Source organism: Gastrolobium bilobum, unplaced genomic scaffold (assembly GCF_033153095.1).
Source record: "Gastrolobium bilobum isolate Gb01-03AN ecotype WA unplaced genomic scaffold, APGP_CSIRO_Gbil_v1 utg4844, whole genome shotgun sequence".
NCBI classification, from domain to species: Eukaryota; Viridiplantae; Streptophyta; class Magnoliopsida; order Fabales; family Fabaceae; genus Gastrolobium; species Gastrolobium bilobum.
In genome coordinates, this window is record NW_026897134.1 from 255,666 (window position 1) to 272,104 (window position 16,439).

Consider the following 16,439-nt stretch of genomic DNA (forward strand, 5'->3'; position numbering starts at 1 on the left):
TGGAAGTCCGTAACGCCCGAAGGCAACACGTCTACTGGCCAGAGACACGGTACATCCTATGTACCAACACACATACTATATGCATGAACATGTTATCCTACATTACTTACATACTTCCTACCATCACCCTCAACGGGCATGGTGGAACACACAAGGGGGTCAAGCCCCAGTACCAAGAGGTTACCTGTATAATCCTCTCCACGTAGCTCCAATGCACTATATATTCCGAGCTCGTTACGCAACCGAAATGCCTACACAGAGGACATTCCCAATCAACTCCCATTCAACAATTAAATGTCAATTCTCAAGCATAAATGCATGATTTGAAATACTCACCACAATCCCTTTGGTTCGGGACTAAGGGCAACCCTCCGAGCTCACGGTTCGGGACTCAAATCCACGTACGGCAACCTACAACGACCATATACGGATCGTCAGAACACGGCAATTCTATCAAAATACAAAAACGTCAAAATCCTCCCCCACACCTAGGTAGGTTCGGCCATTATAGTGTTTTTACAATTTATTTTTCTAAATTTTCTTTTCATTTTTCTTAGGCACCCCAAGGTTACCAAAAGGCCATTTTAGGTGCCAATTTGCATCCTACATCATTCAAACATCATTTTGCCTAATAATTTGCTCTAGGTCCAATTCCACAATTTCACACTATCCAATATTTTTTCATTGATTTTCCAACCTTCCAACCATCACACAACCCTTCTAATTACCATACAATACACAACACACCATCCAAATAATTTTACATCTCATTCCTCTCTTTTCTTCTCTTGGCCGAAATCATCATAGGTGCACTCCAAGGAATCTTCAATCCAATTCAATTATTCCACACCTCATACAATCCTATTATAACATCATACAACCATACAACAATCCAATTTCACAATCCTAACGACAATCCAAAACACAAAGTCATGGCATCATCCAAAATTTCCCAAGTTAAAATCACATTTTCACTAATAATTTTTATTGCATTTATAGCTCTAACACATCATTCTAAGACATAATCATCTAATACACATTTTCCATTTGAGCTCTCTAACTACACAAATCATACACAGAGCTTAGGGTTCATAAACTAAAATCAACAATCCAACCATTCAAATGTGATGAAACTTACTCAAAAGGTAGGTATAGGGCTCCTCCACATCATACTAAACCATTGGAGCTCCAATCAACTCCATGAGCACAAATCTACAACACTTGGCCGCGGCTTTTGGGAGGGTTTTTCTCAAAATATAGAGGGATTCAAGGCTTAAGACTACTACCAATGTGTTTAGAAGGTTGTTTCCAACAAATTTCAAGTCAAAAATCTCTTGATTTGGTGTCTAAATGACTAAGTTAAGAGAGGAAGAAAATTGGAAGTGAAATGGGGTCTTTGGGAGGGAGGGCCGCAGGGTTCAAGAAGGGTGAGGGGAAAGTGATGAATGAATAGTGACATGTGCTTATGTGTCTTAAGTGGTTTAAGTGAGGTGGGCCCCACCGCCACCTCACGCAATTTCAAACTAACTTGAATTTCCCTCCGATTCCACTAAACGTCCATAAATTCACAACCTATTTAGAAACTCTAATTTTTAACATTAACCATTGTCTTTTAATTACCCTTGATTAGATGAATCCTGAGTTTTCCGGTCGTTCGGAGAAAATGCTATTTTATACTGTTACGCTTGCCGTAGGCACGCTTCCCCAAACTTACTAATTTCTGTCAAATTTCATCAGAAATCATATTTCCTAGTTCTATAAACCATTTATAACTTGTATTCAAAACCTAGAGCTCAAAACTCAATCGGCACGTTTTACGGTGCGTTTTACCGCGGTATTTTTACCCGGTAAAACCACTATTCACTGAATTTTCTGAAACTTGCCTATCCACTCAATTTTTTCGTTCTGAATCCATTTCCAGGGTTATTTTCATCATTTGAGACCTTCTACTCAATTTTACTTTCCTAGGGTTGTGTGTTTGGCTCATGGTTGTTGAATCGCAATAGTATCGTGAATCGTTCGGCTGATTTTTTGTATCGTGAATCGTATCGAATCGTAAGATTCAGAAACAAATTAAAAATAACTTCAAAATATATAATATCATATAAATCCAAATTAAAAAAAAATCTAAATACCAAAATCCATAAGTAACCAAATCTAAAACCAGTTATTTTTCATATTCATTAAATTTCAAGACTAATATTATCACTACTATCACTATCAGGATCTAGTATTGGCATATCTAGTCCTTCATCCTCTCCATTAGTAGAGTCATCTGACTCATCTCCCATATCTTGTTCAATAATTTGAGATCCTTTTCTGTTATCATTCCTGTTGACATCCTCTTGTATCTTATGCCTTTGCCTTTATCATTCCTATCATCTTGAAGATTTCGAGGACCTAAAAAAAAAATATACATAATGTAAATAAATATATTAGATAAAGTGTTTGATTAAAAGAAATATTATATATGCAAATATACCTCTCTTTCTCTTTTTGCTTTGGTCTCCTTCATCAACGTTGAAGCACTCATGAACATCCATCCAAGATTCCTCATCCATTAGGCAAGGCTCCTCTTGCTCAGTAATCCATTCCTCGTCAGAATCTAAATCTGATAAGCAGATAGGATCATATGTGTCTCCTTTTTCCTCCCTTTGTTTTTGCCTAATTTCAAGTTGAAGGTTGTATTTAACAAACACAAGAGCATTCAACCTTTGTTGCTCTAAACGGTTTCTTCTCTTAGAGTGAATTTGATCAAACACACTCCAATTTCTCTCGCACCTTGTAGCACTGCAAGTAAGGCTTAGGATACGAATAGCTATTGTTTGCAGCTCTTTGCAGTCGTCTCCAAAACTATTCCACCATAAAGCTAGCAAAAAATATATATAATTGATAAATACATATTTGGTTAATGATTTAATTTTTAATTTTAAAAATATCAAAACATAATTTAATCAATACACAAAATTCGATGATTACCAGTTTGCTTCCTAGCTCTAGTTGCAATTGCTAAACTATTTCCAAAGAGTCCTTCAGCCCTGTCAAATTTCTCAATTTGGGAATCAATTGTGATCTTTGTTTCAATATCAGGACACATCTTCTCCAATGTCTTCCACAAGCCAGTTTTAACCTCACGATCTGGGTTGAACTTTGTGTCATAGTGGAACCTATATAATTATTATAAATTTAGAATAAGGCTTAATAATAAATCAAATATAAAATATAAAGAATTTTATATAAATAAATTTTATAAAAAAAAAATACTTACTTTGGATTAAGAAAATAGGCGGCTGCATGAAGAGGCCTATGAAGTTGTAAATCCCAACGCTTGTCAATGATTTCCCATACATCCTTATATCTCTTTTCCTCATGATTAAAACTCTCTGCTATTTCTTCCTTTGCTCTATCCATAGCCTCATAAATGTATCCCATTGCAGGTTTTGAATCACCATCTACAAGTCTAAGAACTTTCACAAGAGGAGACACAATTTTCAAGCAATAATGTATTGATTTCCAAAACCTTTTATCAGCCAAAACAACATTTTCTGCAAATTTGGCTTCCGGCCTAGAGCAATAAGCACTATTAACCCATTTTTCAGATGTAAACATAGATCGAAGTGCAGTCTTTTGTTTCAAAATTGACTGCATTGTCAAATATGATGTAGCAAACCTTGTTATTGCAGGCCTAGCTAACTCTCTACCTTTGGAAAAGGTTCTATACAAATTCAACACCCATGTGTGCCTATAAATGAAAGTTGTAATTTTTTTTACTTTCCAAATGGTATTATAGAACACTGTAATGCCACCAATATCTTCCAAAATCAAATCAAGACAGTGGGCTGCACAGGGTGACCAAAAGAGTTGCTTTCTTTTATCCATCAACTTTTGTCCAGCAGATACAAGGGCTGAAGCACTATCTGTCACTACTTGAACGACATTCTCTTCTCCAATTTCCATCACCATCTCATCAAGTAATTCAAACATTTTTTCAGCATCTTTAATAAAGCTGCTTGTATCAACAGATTTTATAAAAACAGTCCCTCTAAGACTATTAATAAGAAAATTAGTAAGAGATCTACCCTTTCCATCAGTCCATCCATCTGACATCAATGTACAACCAGTTTTCTTCCATTCCAACTTATATTTATCCAAACTAGTATGGACAAGATCAACTTCTTTCTTCAAATATCACACCCTCACTTCATGATAAGTTGGTGGTTTTAAGCCTCTACCATATTCACTAATAGACTTCACCATATTAATAAATAGTGGACTCTTAACTAAATTAAATGGCAATGCATTGCCATATATGCATCTACAAATATCTCGAACCACCAAATCTCTATCCTTCACCATTGAATTTATAGTTTGTTGTTTCATAGCAGATGAGCCTCTTCCACTTTTTCCTTTTATCATAAAACTATCCATGCTCCATTTTTTTTGTGAATCTTTATCATCGAAGCACTCTAGTTCATCATCATCTCTTGCATCCTCTAATATTTTTTTAAATAGATCCCTTATCTCTTCCGGCACTTGTTGCCATGGAGCAACTTCTTTGTGTGTTCCAGCTAGATGGTGCTTCATTCTAAATGCTCCTCCCCACATTGTTTTGGGACAATAGTTACATTCAACATTCAACCTATTCCCTAGGGATTTACAATGATCCCAAGTTATATACTTCTGTTTTTGGGATTTCTTCTTTGGAGCCATTTTTATTATTTCTGTTACTGTAAAAGAGAGAAAAAAAATATAATGTATTTAAATTGAGAACGACTTCAACACTGCAGCTTTTTCATAATATTATAATAATATAATGTATTCCTCTGATCCTCTCATACATTTTCAATTCAGCTGAATCATCACTATAATATTTTAATATATTTACAATTTACAAATTCCAATCACAAATCAAATCACCCATTTCAAAAATAGTACCCGTACTCCTTTGCCTTTTGTGAGTTTTCTTCTACACGCTCTCTGAATCTACTCTGCCTTTTGTGAGTCTTCTTCTACACGCTCTCTGAATCTACTCCTCTGCAAGTCTTCTTCTACACAGAGTTTGCAAGTCTTCTTGAGCGCTACTCTTTGGAAATTTCTGCAAGGCGTTTTCTCCTCTGCAAGTCTCTCCTTCTGTTTCGTTGCTTCTTATAAGTCACTGCAAGTCGTCTCTGTTCGCACCTCTCTGCAAGTAGGCTTCTGTTTTGTTGCTTTCGCACCTCTCTGCAAGTCGTCTCTCCTTCTGTATCGTTTTTTATTTTTTTGTCTTTGTTGTTCTCTTTCTGTTTCTCAGTTTGCACCTTCGCACCTTTCTGTTCTTGACTTCTTGTTTCCTTTTGTTTTTTAAATGGGATTTTGAATCCCTGATTTTTCTGAAGCAAACAACCTTTCAGATAACAACATGCCGTTCCAAATCCTGCGACTGTTGAGTGTTTTTTTTTAAATTTTTTTTATATTTTGAATCGCAAAAAAATTTCGATTCACGATTCACAACCGAATCGTTCGATTCCACGATTCATGCCAAAAACGATTTGCTATTGCTATTCGTATCGATTTGCTATTGCAATTCGTATCGATTTGCCACTGTATCGTATCGTATCGCACGATACGTATCGCGTATCGTGCGATACTAACAACCATGGTTTGGCTATTTACCGTTTTACCCTTTCTTTGTATTTTAGCCAAATTTCCAGGATTTTCACTAATCCATTCCTTTAATCCTCATTTAATATATTAATACGTGATTTAGAAATGTGAGGTGTTATAACCTGCATATGAATAAGAAGGGTACGAGCAGTTTCAATGAGATGTCTGTTTTTACGTTCAGCCACCCCATTTTGTTGTGGAGTGAGGACAAGTAGTTTGATGTAAAGTACCTTGTGTAGCCAAGAAATTAGAATAATCAATAGAAACATATTCCTTAGCATTATCACTATGTAGAATACGAATAGAAACACCAAATTGAGTATGACTCAATTGAAAACTTTTTATAAATGGAAAATAACTCAGAACGATTTTTCATTAAATAGATCCAAGTGCAACAGGAAAAATCATCAATAAAGGTAACGAAATACCGAAAACCTAAAACAGACAAGGTACGACTTGGACCCCAGATATCTGAATGAACAAGAGAGAAAGGGACATCAACTCGTTTATTGACTCGATTGGCAAAAGAGGAGCGTGTATGCTTCCCTTGTTGACATGACACACAATCTAAAGATTGAAGACCGGATAAAAGAGGAACCATCTTCTGCAACTTGGAAAGACTTGGATGACTGAGGCGACTATGGATAAGTTGTGGAGATTCTGTGAGAGAGCATGCCATTGAAGGACGAGGCACATCCAGATAGTAAAGTCCCCGTGACTCACGACCCACTCCAATCATCTTCCTCGTACTCGGATCCTGCACAGAAACAGAATGGTTAGAGAAAGTAATGGTGCAAGTGAGGGAGTGGATCAATTTACTAATAGAAATTAAGTTATAAGGGATGCCAGGAATGTAATAAACGGATGTCAAGGCCAAGGTAGAGGTCGGACGAGCTTGTCCAATCCCACGAACTGGGACTTTGGTTCCATCAGCAAGGGTAAAAGAAGGTAAATGATCAGAATAAGTAAGAGATGTAAAAAGTTCCGTATTACCACAGAGATGATCGGTAGTACCTGAGTCAAATATCCAAGTGCCAAGTGATGTAGAATGAGAAACACAAGCAACGGGATTACCAGTATATGGAGCGGAGGGCTGAGACTGAGGAGAAGCCTTCTTGAGAAGAGTTTGGAGTGCAGCATAGTCCGCAGGTGAGAGAGAAACTGAACCAAATGATGTATTGTCTGACTGAGCTATATTTGCAGCAAGAGAGGTGGCCCAATTCTTGTAGTTGTCAGAATCCTTCAGTTTGGAAGATGTAATGGGCCCAATATTAGTAGAGATGATTCCTGAGGAAGTTTTGGCAGGAGGAGAAGGAGAGTTAACCTCCGAGAGATCAGGGGACGATGCTGCCATTTAAAGACAAAATATAAAAGTCGTAAACGAAGGAAAACGATATCCAATCAAGGAGAACCACACGTCTAAAGTGAGACCCACAAAGAACCAAGCACAGATCCGGAAAGAGGAGGAAAAATCGAGCTAGTCTGTCCAGGAACGACTGGAAAAAGACGCTGGAACAGTGCACACGCGCCAGTGAAGGGTGGCACGTGAGAACCACGCGCAGGTAGAAGGAGCGGTGCATGAGAGCGCGTGGGGACTCCTCTGATGATGGGCCTTCCACAAACTTTGTCGCCGAAGAGAGAGGGCTCTGATCGCAGGCTCTCCGGTGGAAATCGACGCCGGAACAATGCTCCGGTGGCCTGAACAGTGACGAACGGTGGTTGTTGGCAGCGGGCAGTGGTTCTGACAGTTGAAGAAACAAGCCGGAGAGACACACAGCTTAGAGAACCTGCCGGAGGGACACACGGTTGATGAAAAACTTGCCGGAAGAATGCACGGCAAAGTAGAAGAGAACACTTAAGCAGTGGGCTTAGGGTTTTAGCGGAAGTGGATCCCTAGAGCGAAAAAGATCTGATATCAACTTTAGATTAAAGAATAATTGTATATTGAAGAATCATAGTATGTTACAATGTACAAGAGCTCTCTATTTAAAGAGACTAAAAGACCCAATGGGCTGAGCTCATAAGATGTGGGACTATATATATACTGAACTATTCTTACAACTATTCTAACAGTTACAAATATATTCAACTATTTTACTCTAATAAGAGGAACCATATTCTGCAATTTTGAAGGACTTGGATGACCAAGAAGACTGTGGATACGTTGTGGAGATTATGTAAGAGAGCATGCCACCGAAGGAGGAGGCACAACGAGATAATAAAGACCCCGTGACTCACGACCACTCCAATCGTCTTCCCCGTACCCAGATCCTGCATAGAAACAAAATGGTTAGTGAAGGTAATAATCTAAGTAAGGGAGTGAACCAATTTACTAACAGAAATTAAGTCATAAGGGATGGTAGGAATGTAATAGACAGATGTCATGGTCAAAGAAGAGGTCGGACGAGTTTGTCCAATCCTACGAACAGGGGCTTTTGTGCCATCAACAAAGGTAAAGGAAGGTATATGATCAGAATAAGTAAGAGATGCAGAACTTACACTGTAACATATAAGGAGCATAGTATTCATAAATATTAATTTAAGTATTCGATATCTATATCTCAAATTCTACATATTTGAAAGTAGAGAGAGTACGTAGGAATTGTGTCTAATGAGACCATGCAAACATCTTTATATTATTTTATTAATATTTGCAATTCTAGTTAGAAGAGTAATCGGCTCCTTAATTAGATGTTGAATTGACTGTATAATTTTAAGCAAATATCTAATATAAGGCAACCTGGTGCTATAAAGCTCCCACTTGGGATAGGGTCTAAGGATGGGTCTATAGTAAGCAGCCTTGGTTTACATTTGCAAGAAGCTCATTACATGATTTGAACTTGTAACTTCTGGGTTACATGGTGACAACATCTACTCTTGGCCAAGGCTCCCCTTCTTAGGCAAATAACTAATATATTTTCTAAAAATGATAATTTACATATGACATTTCTGAGTTCAATAATTACTTCCATAGTGCATTTTTGCTTGGAGCTGGTGGGAAGTTTGGGCGTGCCCATTACGTTTGTGGATTTCTGGTACAATGCATCAGAAGGTGGAGACGTGCTATACTTTATATAGTCTATTATATCACTTGAGCATGCAACAGAGGTCCCACTCTCTCCCAATCCCCAAAAAGGGCCCATTCCATACTCAGATTCCAGAATGCCTCCCATGCTCTCTTCACTGTGCTTATAACTAACTCCAATCTGCCTCCATGCACACACCATTCTGTTAGGGGTTATTTTGGGAAACCTCTGTCTGACGTGGCAATAACTGTGGATCATTTGCTTGGGCCATTTGGGCTTCAGTCCACACCTTCCTATTTTTATCTCTCTTGTATTGCTTGATTGGGATTGCATCATATATTCAAAGAATATCCCTTTGGATATTCAGAGTAGGGGCTGGGCTTTGTTTTGCTTTGCTTTGTCTTTATTTTATTTTTTTCCTCCCCCCCTCATTTTTTATTGTCATGAAATTCTCACCCCCTCTTGCCTTTTCTTTTTACATAAGAGAAACATATAGCTGCTGTCCTGTTATCACTCATCGTATAAGAAATAACGCCTATTGTTCTACTGCACTTTCTATCATAGAAAAAAATGCCGAAAGAAATATAGTTGAGGCAAGAAAGGGTATGTTAATACGTTTTTTTATTTATTTCAGGTTGAGTTTGTTGGAGGTCCTATGTGTTGGAATACCCGCATTTTCTCTGCAACCGCTGGTGAAAGAAATTTTTATTCTAACTTCCATGGACCCCTGAAAGAAAAATAAAAAGGATTTAGTAAACTTGTTTACTCTTATTACAAATTAAATTTATCATTAATTTTATAGATTTCTACACCAATCTTGTTCTTTTACCTGCTAGGTGGTGGAGCATTCTGCAATGGCCAAAAGATCCAAGTGAGTGCAACTGATCAGGTGATTAACGACAAAATGATACCTTAGAATACAAAAAGTGAACAACAATCCTTGATAATTATGATTTAAGTTTTATTATGGAACAATCTGAATATTATGTGTTACAAAGCAATCTCGAAATATTATGGGCTGAATAGGCAATTTTTTTTTATTAAATAATATAATTCAAAAATTATTTATCAAAGTGACACAGTTTGATATCTTTTGACCACACTGCCCGACAAACGTAACAAGTGATATCATAATGATTGAGTATGATTTAGTTTGTGGGGCCCACATGGTTAAAAGTAGTTAAATTATATCACTTTGGTAAATAGTTTTCAAAATGTATTATTTGAATAATTTTTTGTTAAGGAAAATGAAGAGGAGATATTGTCTTCTAGAGTCAAGAAAGTGCAAGATTTCAATAGTAGTGATAAAACACGTTTGTGGGCAACGTAGATCAAATCAACCAAGTTCCAAGGCAGAGATGAAGTGGTGTCAGAGTCAGGAAAGTCTTTTTCTGCCACGGGTGATTATGACCCAAAACTAGAACACAAAACAGTCACATAAGCCAAAGGGAGAGGTGCTTGCGGCCGAGAATATAATGGAGAAGACCCAAATAGGTTCATTCATGGTGAAACATTGAGTTATGATGTTGTTGAAACCAACAAGCTCAAATGTTGTGTAAGAAAAGCTTTGCACCACCAAATGCCGACCTCCATGCTCGAGTATCTTGCACAACTCAAGAGATGCAATAGCAAATTGAAGCAGGTCATCAAGGTCAAACCCAATGGGTCTAACCGTTAAGATACAAGGCTAGACATCTTCGGGCTACAATTTTTAGGAAGGGCCCCACAAATTGAGCATACAACCACATTGCACCCGACGCTGAAGGTTAGGTAGAGCAGCCATTTCCATCGTGCAAAAGACGAATTGAGCAACTTACACATCATGCGCACCTGCAAGGAAGGCCATTGTACCTGATTATTGACGTGGTCTATGTTGCATTGACACGCGACACGGGACACGATACGACACGCCGACATGTTAATTCTAAAAAATGTTAAACTTCGACACGTTAGGACATGATTTGATATTAAATAATATTTTTAATATATATAATGTAGTTTACATTTAATACATATAAAAACTCATAATAAGTCATATAATCAATCAAATATTCAAATTTCATAACATAAATATAAAGCAAAAGTAATTTTTTATGCCTTGTTAATTTTTCATGTCAAATTTCGTAACAGAAAATATTTGATTTATAAATTAATTTTTTATATTTAGTTAAAAAGATAAAATAAAATAAAATTTGGATTTGTATGAATGTTGACCGCATGTCGAAAAACGTTGACTACGTGTCGGAAGTATGTTGGAACATGTCGGTAAACGTTAACTCCGTATCGGAAAATGTTGACTGCATGTCGGCGTGTCCTAAAATATTGACCACGTGTCGGAGCCTGTCGGTGTCCGACACGGTTTTTTTTCCCAATCTGCGTGTCTGTGCTTCTAAGGATGTGGTAACAACACAGTCCTTCTCAACGAGTGCTTCCTAAGGTACGAGATGGTTAAATTTGAGCAAATGCCTCAAACACAACTAGTTTGCAATATTTGTAGTTCAAAGAATGTCAATGACAATGGTGGATTTGAAGCCATATGGGACTTATCGTTAGATGGGGTCAAGAACAAAGAAACGAGTTGGGGGAGCCTGTTGTACACAAGGCAATACCATTTTCGCTATGTGTTGGGGCATCATGAGTGGGATTTAACAGGGCAATACCATTTTCACTATGTATAAGGAAACTAGAGTGCCAGAGGGTTCTTGTATTAGATCCTTTGAATTCTACATATGGTTCATCATAAGTTGAAGCCTAACAATTTATTGATTGCATATGATGGTCACAATAAGTTAACACAATTTGGGCTCTCAAAAGTTAGTGCAACACTCCGTTTTGAACCGGCTTGTTATCATACATTATGGTATTAAGCGCAACATATTTAATTATTAAGGCGGAAGCTATATGATAAGTATCACAACTACAACTATGTAAACATGTGAATAAACTTTTTCCTTTTTCTTTTCCTATGTATTGCGTTGTATTCATTTCATCTCACTCTTATCCTAAGTGATTGCCTTTTTCATTAGAACATCTTTTATGCTCAAAACTTGAAACCTTATCCATTAATCATAGCCATGACGCTTTCGACCTTTGAATCTCAAATGATGGTAGTTAACTACACACATGTGGTAATCTCCTACCATCATTGGTCAAACGAAACGAACATCTCGTCTGTATTTCGGACAATTGGGGATAATTCTCGCTATGATAATTTGAACGTGATTGGCAATTGAATATTTTCCATGCATAACTCAATATGTCCACTAGTCTAAGTGTCTGTTTGGATCCTCTCTTTTTTAAGCTATGCAAAGAACCAATTCAACCCAAAAGCTTAAGCTGTTGGGTGAGGCTACATTAATGGTTTTTTGTATATCTCAACACGCCCCCTCACACGAGAGCCCACTGGGCTTGAAGGGTGGACAATGCACAAGCCCACCTATCTGTGCGAATAAAGAAATTCCACTTGAAAGAAAGTGGAGGGCGGTGAGGATCGAACCCGGGACACGTGGCTCTGATACCAAATTAGAATGTATGAATGTATTGTATTCAATTGTGTATAAAACTGTACAAGAGTCCTCTATTTAAAGAGGTTAAATAACCTAATGGGCTAAGCCCAAATAACCTTCTAGAATAATAAACTAATAATAATAAAACTAATATTATTTCTAACACTCCCCCTCAAGCTAGTGCGTATATATCATAAGCACCCAGCTTGTTACATATATGATCTATTCGGGGACCTCTAAGAGCCTTGGTGAAAACATCTGCAAGTTGATCACTGGAATTGACAAATGCAGTCTCGATCTCGCCTGACTGAATCTTCTCTCTAACAAAGTGACAGTCAATTTCTATATGTTTAGTCCTCTCATGAAAGATTGGGTTAGAGGATATGTGCAATGCGGCTTGATTGTCACAAATGAGTTTCATGGGCCGTTGTTCACAGAGATGTAATTCCTTAAGCAATTGCTTTAGATGAGCTCACAGGTCGCATTTCCCATGGCCCAATATTCTGCCTCTGCACTTGATCTTGCAACCACAGTTTGCTTCTTACTCTTCCAAGAGATCAAATTTCCTCCTAGGAGAACACAATACCCGGAGGTGGATCGTCTGTCTGAAGGAGAACCTGCCCAGTCAGCATCTGAATAGCTAGACACTTATGCATTCCCCTTATTAGTGTATAATAAACCTCTTCCTGGTGCCTTTTTGATATATCGAAGAATCCTGATAACTGCATCCCAATGAGAGTCACAAGGAGAGTCAAGGAATTGACTTGCCACACTAACTGAAAAAGAGATGTCTAGTCTTGTCACAGTAAGATAGTTCAACTTTCCAACTAGTCGGCGGTAGACCAGGGTCTGCCAATGGCTCTCCCTGTCCAGGTAATAACTTAATATTAGGATCCATAGGTGTATCAATGGGTTTACATCCCAACATACCAGTCTCATCTAAGATATCTAGTGCATACTTCCTCTGACAAATGGAAATGCCCTTCCTAGACTGTGCTACTTCGATTCCTAAGAAATATTGAAGTTTGTCAAGATCTTTGGTCTGAAACTGATTGAATAAGTACTTCTTTAACTAATCAATCCAGCGTGATCGCTGCCAGTAATAATGATGTCATCAACATAGACCAGGAGATAGATGCACTGGCCAGAAGAGCTATGCCGATAGAAGACAGAATGATCCGCTTTACTTCGGGTTAAACCGAAGGATTGAACAGCGGAACTGAAGCGACTAAACCAGGCCCGAGGAGATTGCTTCAGGCCATATAAAGATTTACGAAGCTTGCATACCATGCCAGAACTCTCCCCCTGAGCAACAAAACCTAGTGGTTGCTCCATATATACTTCCTCTTGCAAGTCACCATGTAAGAATGCATTTTTGATATCAAGTTGTAGAAGAGGCTATTGAATGGCAGCAAGTGCAAGAAATAGGCGAACAGATGCCATCTTGGCAACAGGAGAAAAAGTATCCCCATAGTCAAGACCAAATATCTGAGTGTATCCCTTGGCCACCAAACAAGCTTTGAGGCGATGAACAATGCCATCAGGACCAACTTTGACAGTGAATACCCATCGACAACCGACAACTTACTTTCCAGGAGTAGCATGAACAAGATCCCATGTGCCATTGGAGTGAAGTACTTGCATTTCATCAATCATTACTTGACGCCAACTCGGATGAGAGAGTGCTTCACCTGTAGTTTTAGGAATAGAAATAGACGAAATACTAGAAACAAAAGTAAAATGTGGTGAAGAAAGTCTATCGTAACTCAAGAAACTATAAAGTGGATGAGGGTTACAAGTGGATCGAATACCTTTGCGAAGAAGGGCAATGGGAGTAATCTCTGATGGAGGATCCGGAGGGGAAGAGTCAACAGCAGCAGACGGTGAGTCAGTGAGGGTCAAATCTGCTGGAGGGCACAGGCTGACGACGCTGATAGGTGATGAAAGGACGGTCCTCAGGGATGGATGCAAGGGGCCGCTCCTCCGGGATAGAGTCTCCTACAACTGGTAAAGACAAATCAAGACAAGGAACAGGAAGAACTTGATCAACTTGTGTTATCTGAGATAGGATAGAATGAAAAGGTTGTTGATCAAGGAAAGTGACATCAGCCGAGACAATATAACGCTTGAGATCAGGAGAGTAGCAACGATACCCCTTTTGAAAACGAGTATATCCAAGGAAAATACACTTGAAGGCTTTGGATGTTAATTTATCTTTTGCTGGACTAAGATCATGAACAAAGCAGGTACATCCAAATATATGTGGAGGTAGAGGATAGGAAAGTGCTCCTGGAAATAAAACACTATGTGGAACTTCGTTATTGAGTACGGAAGAGGGCATGCGATTGATGAGAAAGCAAGAGGTGAGTATAACATCTGCCCAAAAACAAAGTGGAACATTCATATGAATTAGTAGGGTACGAGCAGTTTCAACCAGATGTCGATTCTTACGTTCGGCCACTCCATTTTGTTGTGGAGTATGTGGACAAGTGGTCTGGTGTAACGTCCCACGTTTCTCCAAAAAATTAGAAAACTCAAGAGACACATATTCTTTTGCATTATCACTGCGCAAAATTTGAATAGAAGCACCAAATTGAGTATATATCTCAGCATACAATTTTTGATAAATTGAAAATAATTCAGAACGATTTTTCATTAAATAAACCCAAGTGCAACGAGAGAAATCATCAATAAAGGTGACAAAATACTGAAAACCCAAAACAGATGTTGTTCGACTCGGACCCCAAATATCAGAATGAACAATAGAAAAAGGAGCATCAGCTCTTTTATTGACTCTATTAGCAAAGGAGGAGCGAGTGTGCTTTCCTTGCTGACAAGAATGACAGTTTAAAGACTTAAGATTGGATAAAAAGGGAACCATATGCTGAAGCTTGGAGAGGTTTGGATGACCCAGATGGCTGTGAATTAGCTTAGGAGACTCTGTGAGAGAACAAGCTACTGGAGAAGGTGGTGCAATCAGTTAGTAGAGACATCGTGACTCAATGCCCGCTCCAATCGTCTTTCCCGTACCCGAATCTTGCATAGAAAAGGATTGTTTAGAGAAGGTAACAGTACATGAAAGAGAATGAATCAACTGGCTAACATAGATTAAATTAAAAGGAATGCCAGGTATATAATAAACAAAACTCAAAGTTAAAAGGGGAGTTGGGTTGGCTTCCCCAATTCCACGAGCAGGAGCCTTAGTGCCATCAGCAAGAGTGACAGGGGGTAGGTTATTAGAATAAGAAAGTGAAGTGAAGAGATCTTTATTACCACAAAGATGATGAGTAGCACCTGAGTCTATTATCCAGGGTCCAAGAGATGATTGATAAAAACAAATAACATGATTACCAGTGTCTTGAGTAGGATGCTGAGAAGAAACCTTCTTGAGAAGTGCCTCATAGTCGGCACTTGAAAGAGTTACTAATCCAGTAGAAGGTGGTGTAGCATCAGTTTGAGCAAAGTTGGCAGTCGGTGGCTGCAAATGAGGGTACTTCCTATAGCAGCGTTCTTCAAAATGCCCAATATTCTGGCAATAATTGCAACGAGGCCTCTGTCTGCGGCCACGTCCGCGACCGCGTCCACTGGTCCAATTGGAATCACTGGTCCGAGAAAAGAATGGAGATGGGGTAGTACCGGAGATGATGCCAGTCGTGTTTTTGGATGCATTACTTGAGCCCTCCATCACAAAATAAAATAAAGGAGATGACCAGATCTGAAAATAGGAGAGGAAGGTTCTGTCTCGGAATGGCTGATTTTTTTTTCGTGAACAGTACCTGTACGGACGCGTGAACAGTGAATCTGTTCGGACAGTGAACAGTGCCTGTACGGACGATGACCAATGACACTGTACGGACACGATAAACAGTGAAAATTGTACGAACTGTACGGACGCGGTGAACAATAATTTTTTTTTTTAAACCCTCTTGAATAGTGTAGAACCAAGCTGGAGGGACACACGACGTTAGAGGAAGGAGAGAATGCCTAAGCAGTGGGCTTAGGGTTTTAGCGGAAGCGAAAATGCCCAGAACGAAGAGCTCTGATACCAAACAAAGAACCAATTCAACCCAAAAGCTTAAGCTGTTAGGTGAGGCTACATTAATGATTTTTTATATATCTCAACAAGCTAAAAGCTACTTTTAAGCTAAAGCTAAAACTAAGAGCTTTGAAAATAAAGCTACAATTTGTTTGATTATTATATACAGTTTTTAGCTGATAAGAGCTTAAAAAAATAGCTCCTACTATGAGCTTTTGGCTTTTGGCT

The 16,439-nt window shown here is 38.5% G+C and overlaps 2 protein-coding genes across 3 annotated transcripts in view; one reads left to right on the top strand and one right to left on the bottom strand.

Moving 5' to 3' along the window:
- The window catches only part of LOC133304428 (phosphatase IMPL1, chloroplastic), a 37,697-nt gene that overhangs the window by 10,832 nt on the left and 10,426 nt on the right, over positions 1-16,439 (top strand). For both annotated transcript variants that reach the window (XM_061504463.1, XM_061504462.1), the window contains 2 exons: positions 9,304-9,361; positions 9,506-9,558. In XM_061504463.1, the coding sequence (XP_061360447.1) occupies positions 9,304-9,361; positions 9,506-9,558 (111 nt within the window). The remainder of the gene's footprint in view (positions 1-9,303; positions 9,362-9,505; positions 9,559-16,439) is intronic.
- On the bottom strand, positions 2,243-4,107 carry LOC133304421 (uncharacterized). Its single transcript, XM_061504454.1, has 4 exons — positions 3,269-4,107; positions 2,980-3,167; positions 2,483-2,869; positions 2,243-2,400 (listed from the first exon to the last, which is right to left on the bottom strand). Exons 1-4 carry the CDS (start codon positions 4,105-4,107, stop codon positions 2,243-2,245), a joined length of 1,572 nt encoding a protein of 523 aa, XP_061360438.1.

Bases quoted from the DNA above. Each gene is read 5' to 3' on its own strand.
- LOC133304421 (XM_061504454.1), bottom strand. From the start codon at position 4,107: ATGTCAGATGGATGGACTGATGGAAAGGGTAGATCTCTTACTAATTTT. The intron at 3,168-3,268 runs GTAAGTATTTTT...ATAATTATATAG, and splicing joins GCCTATTTTCTTAATCCAAA to GTTCCACTATGACACAAAGT. The intron at 2,870-2,979 runs GTAATCATCGAA...ATTTTTTGCTAG, and splicing joins TAGAGCTAGGAAGCAAACTG to CTTTATGGTGGAATAGTTTT.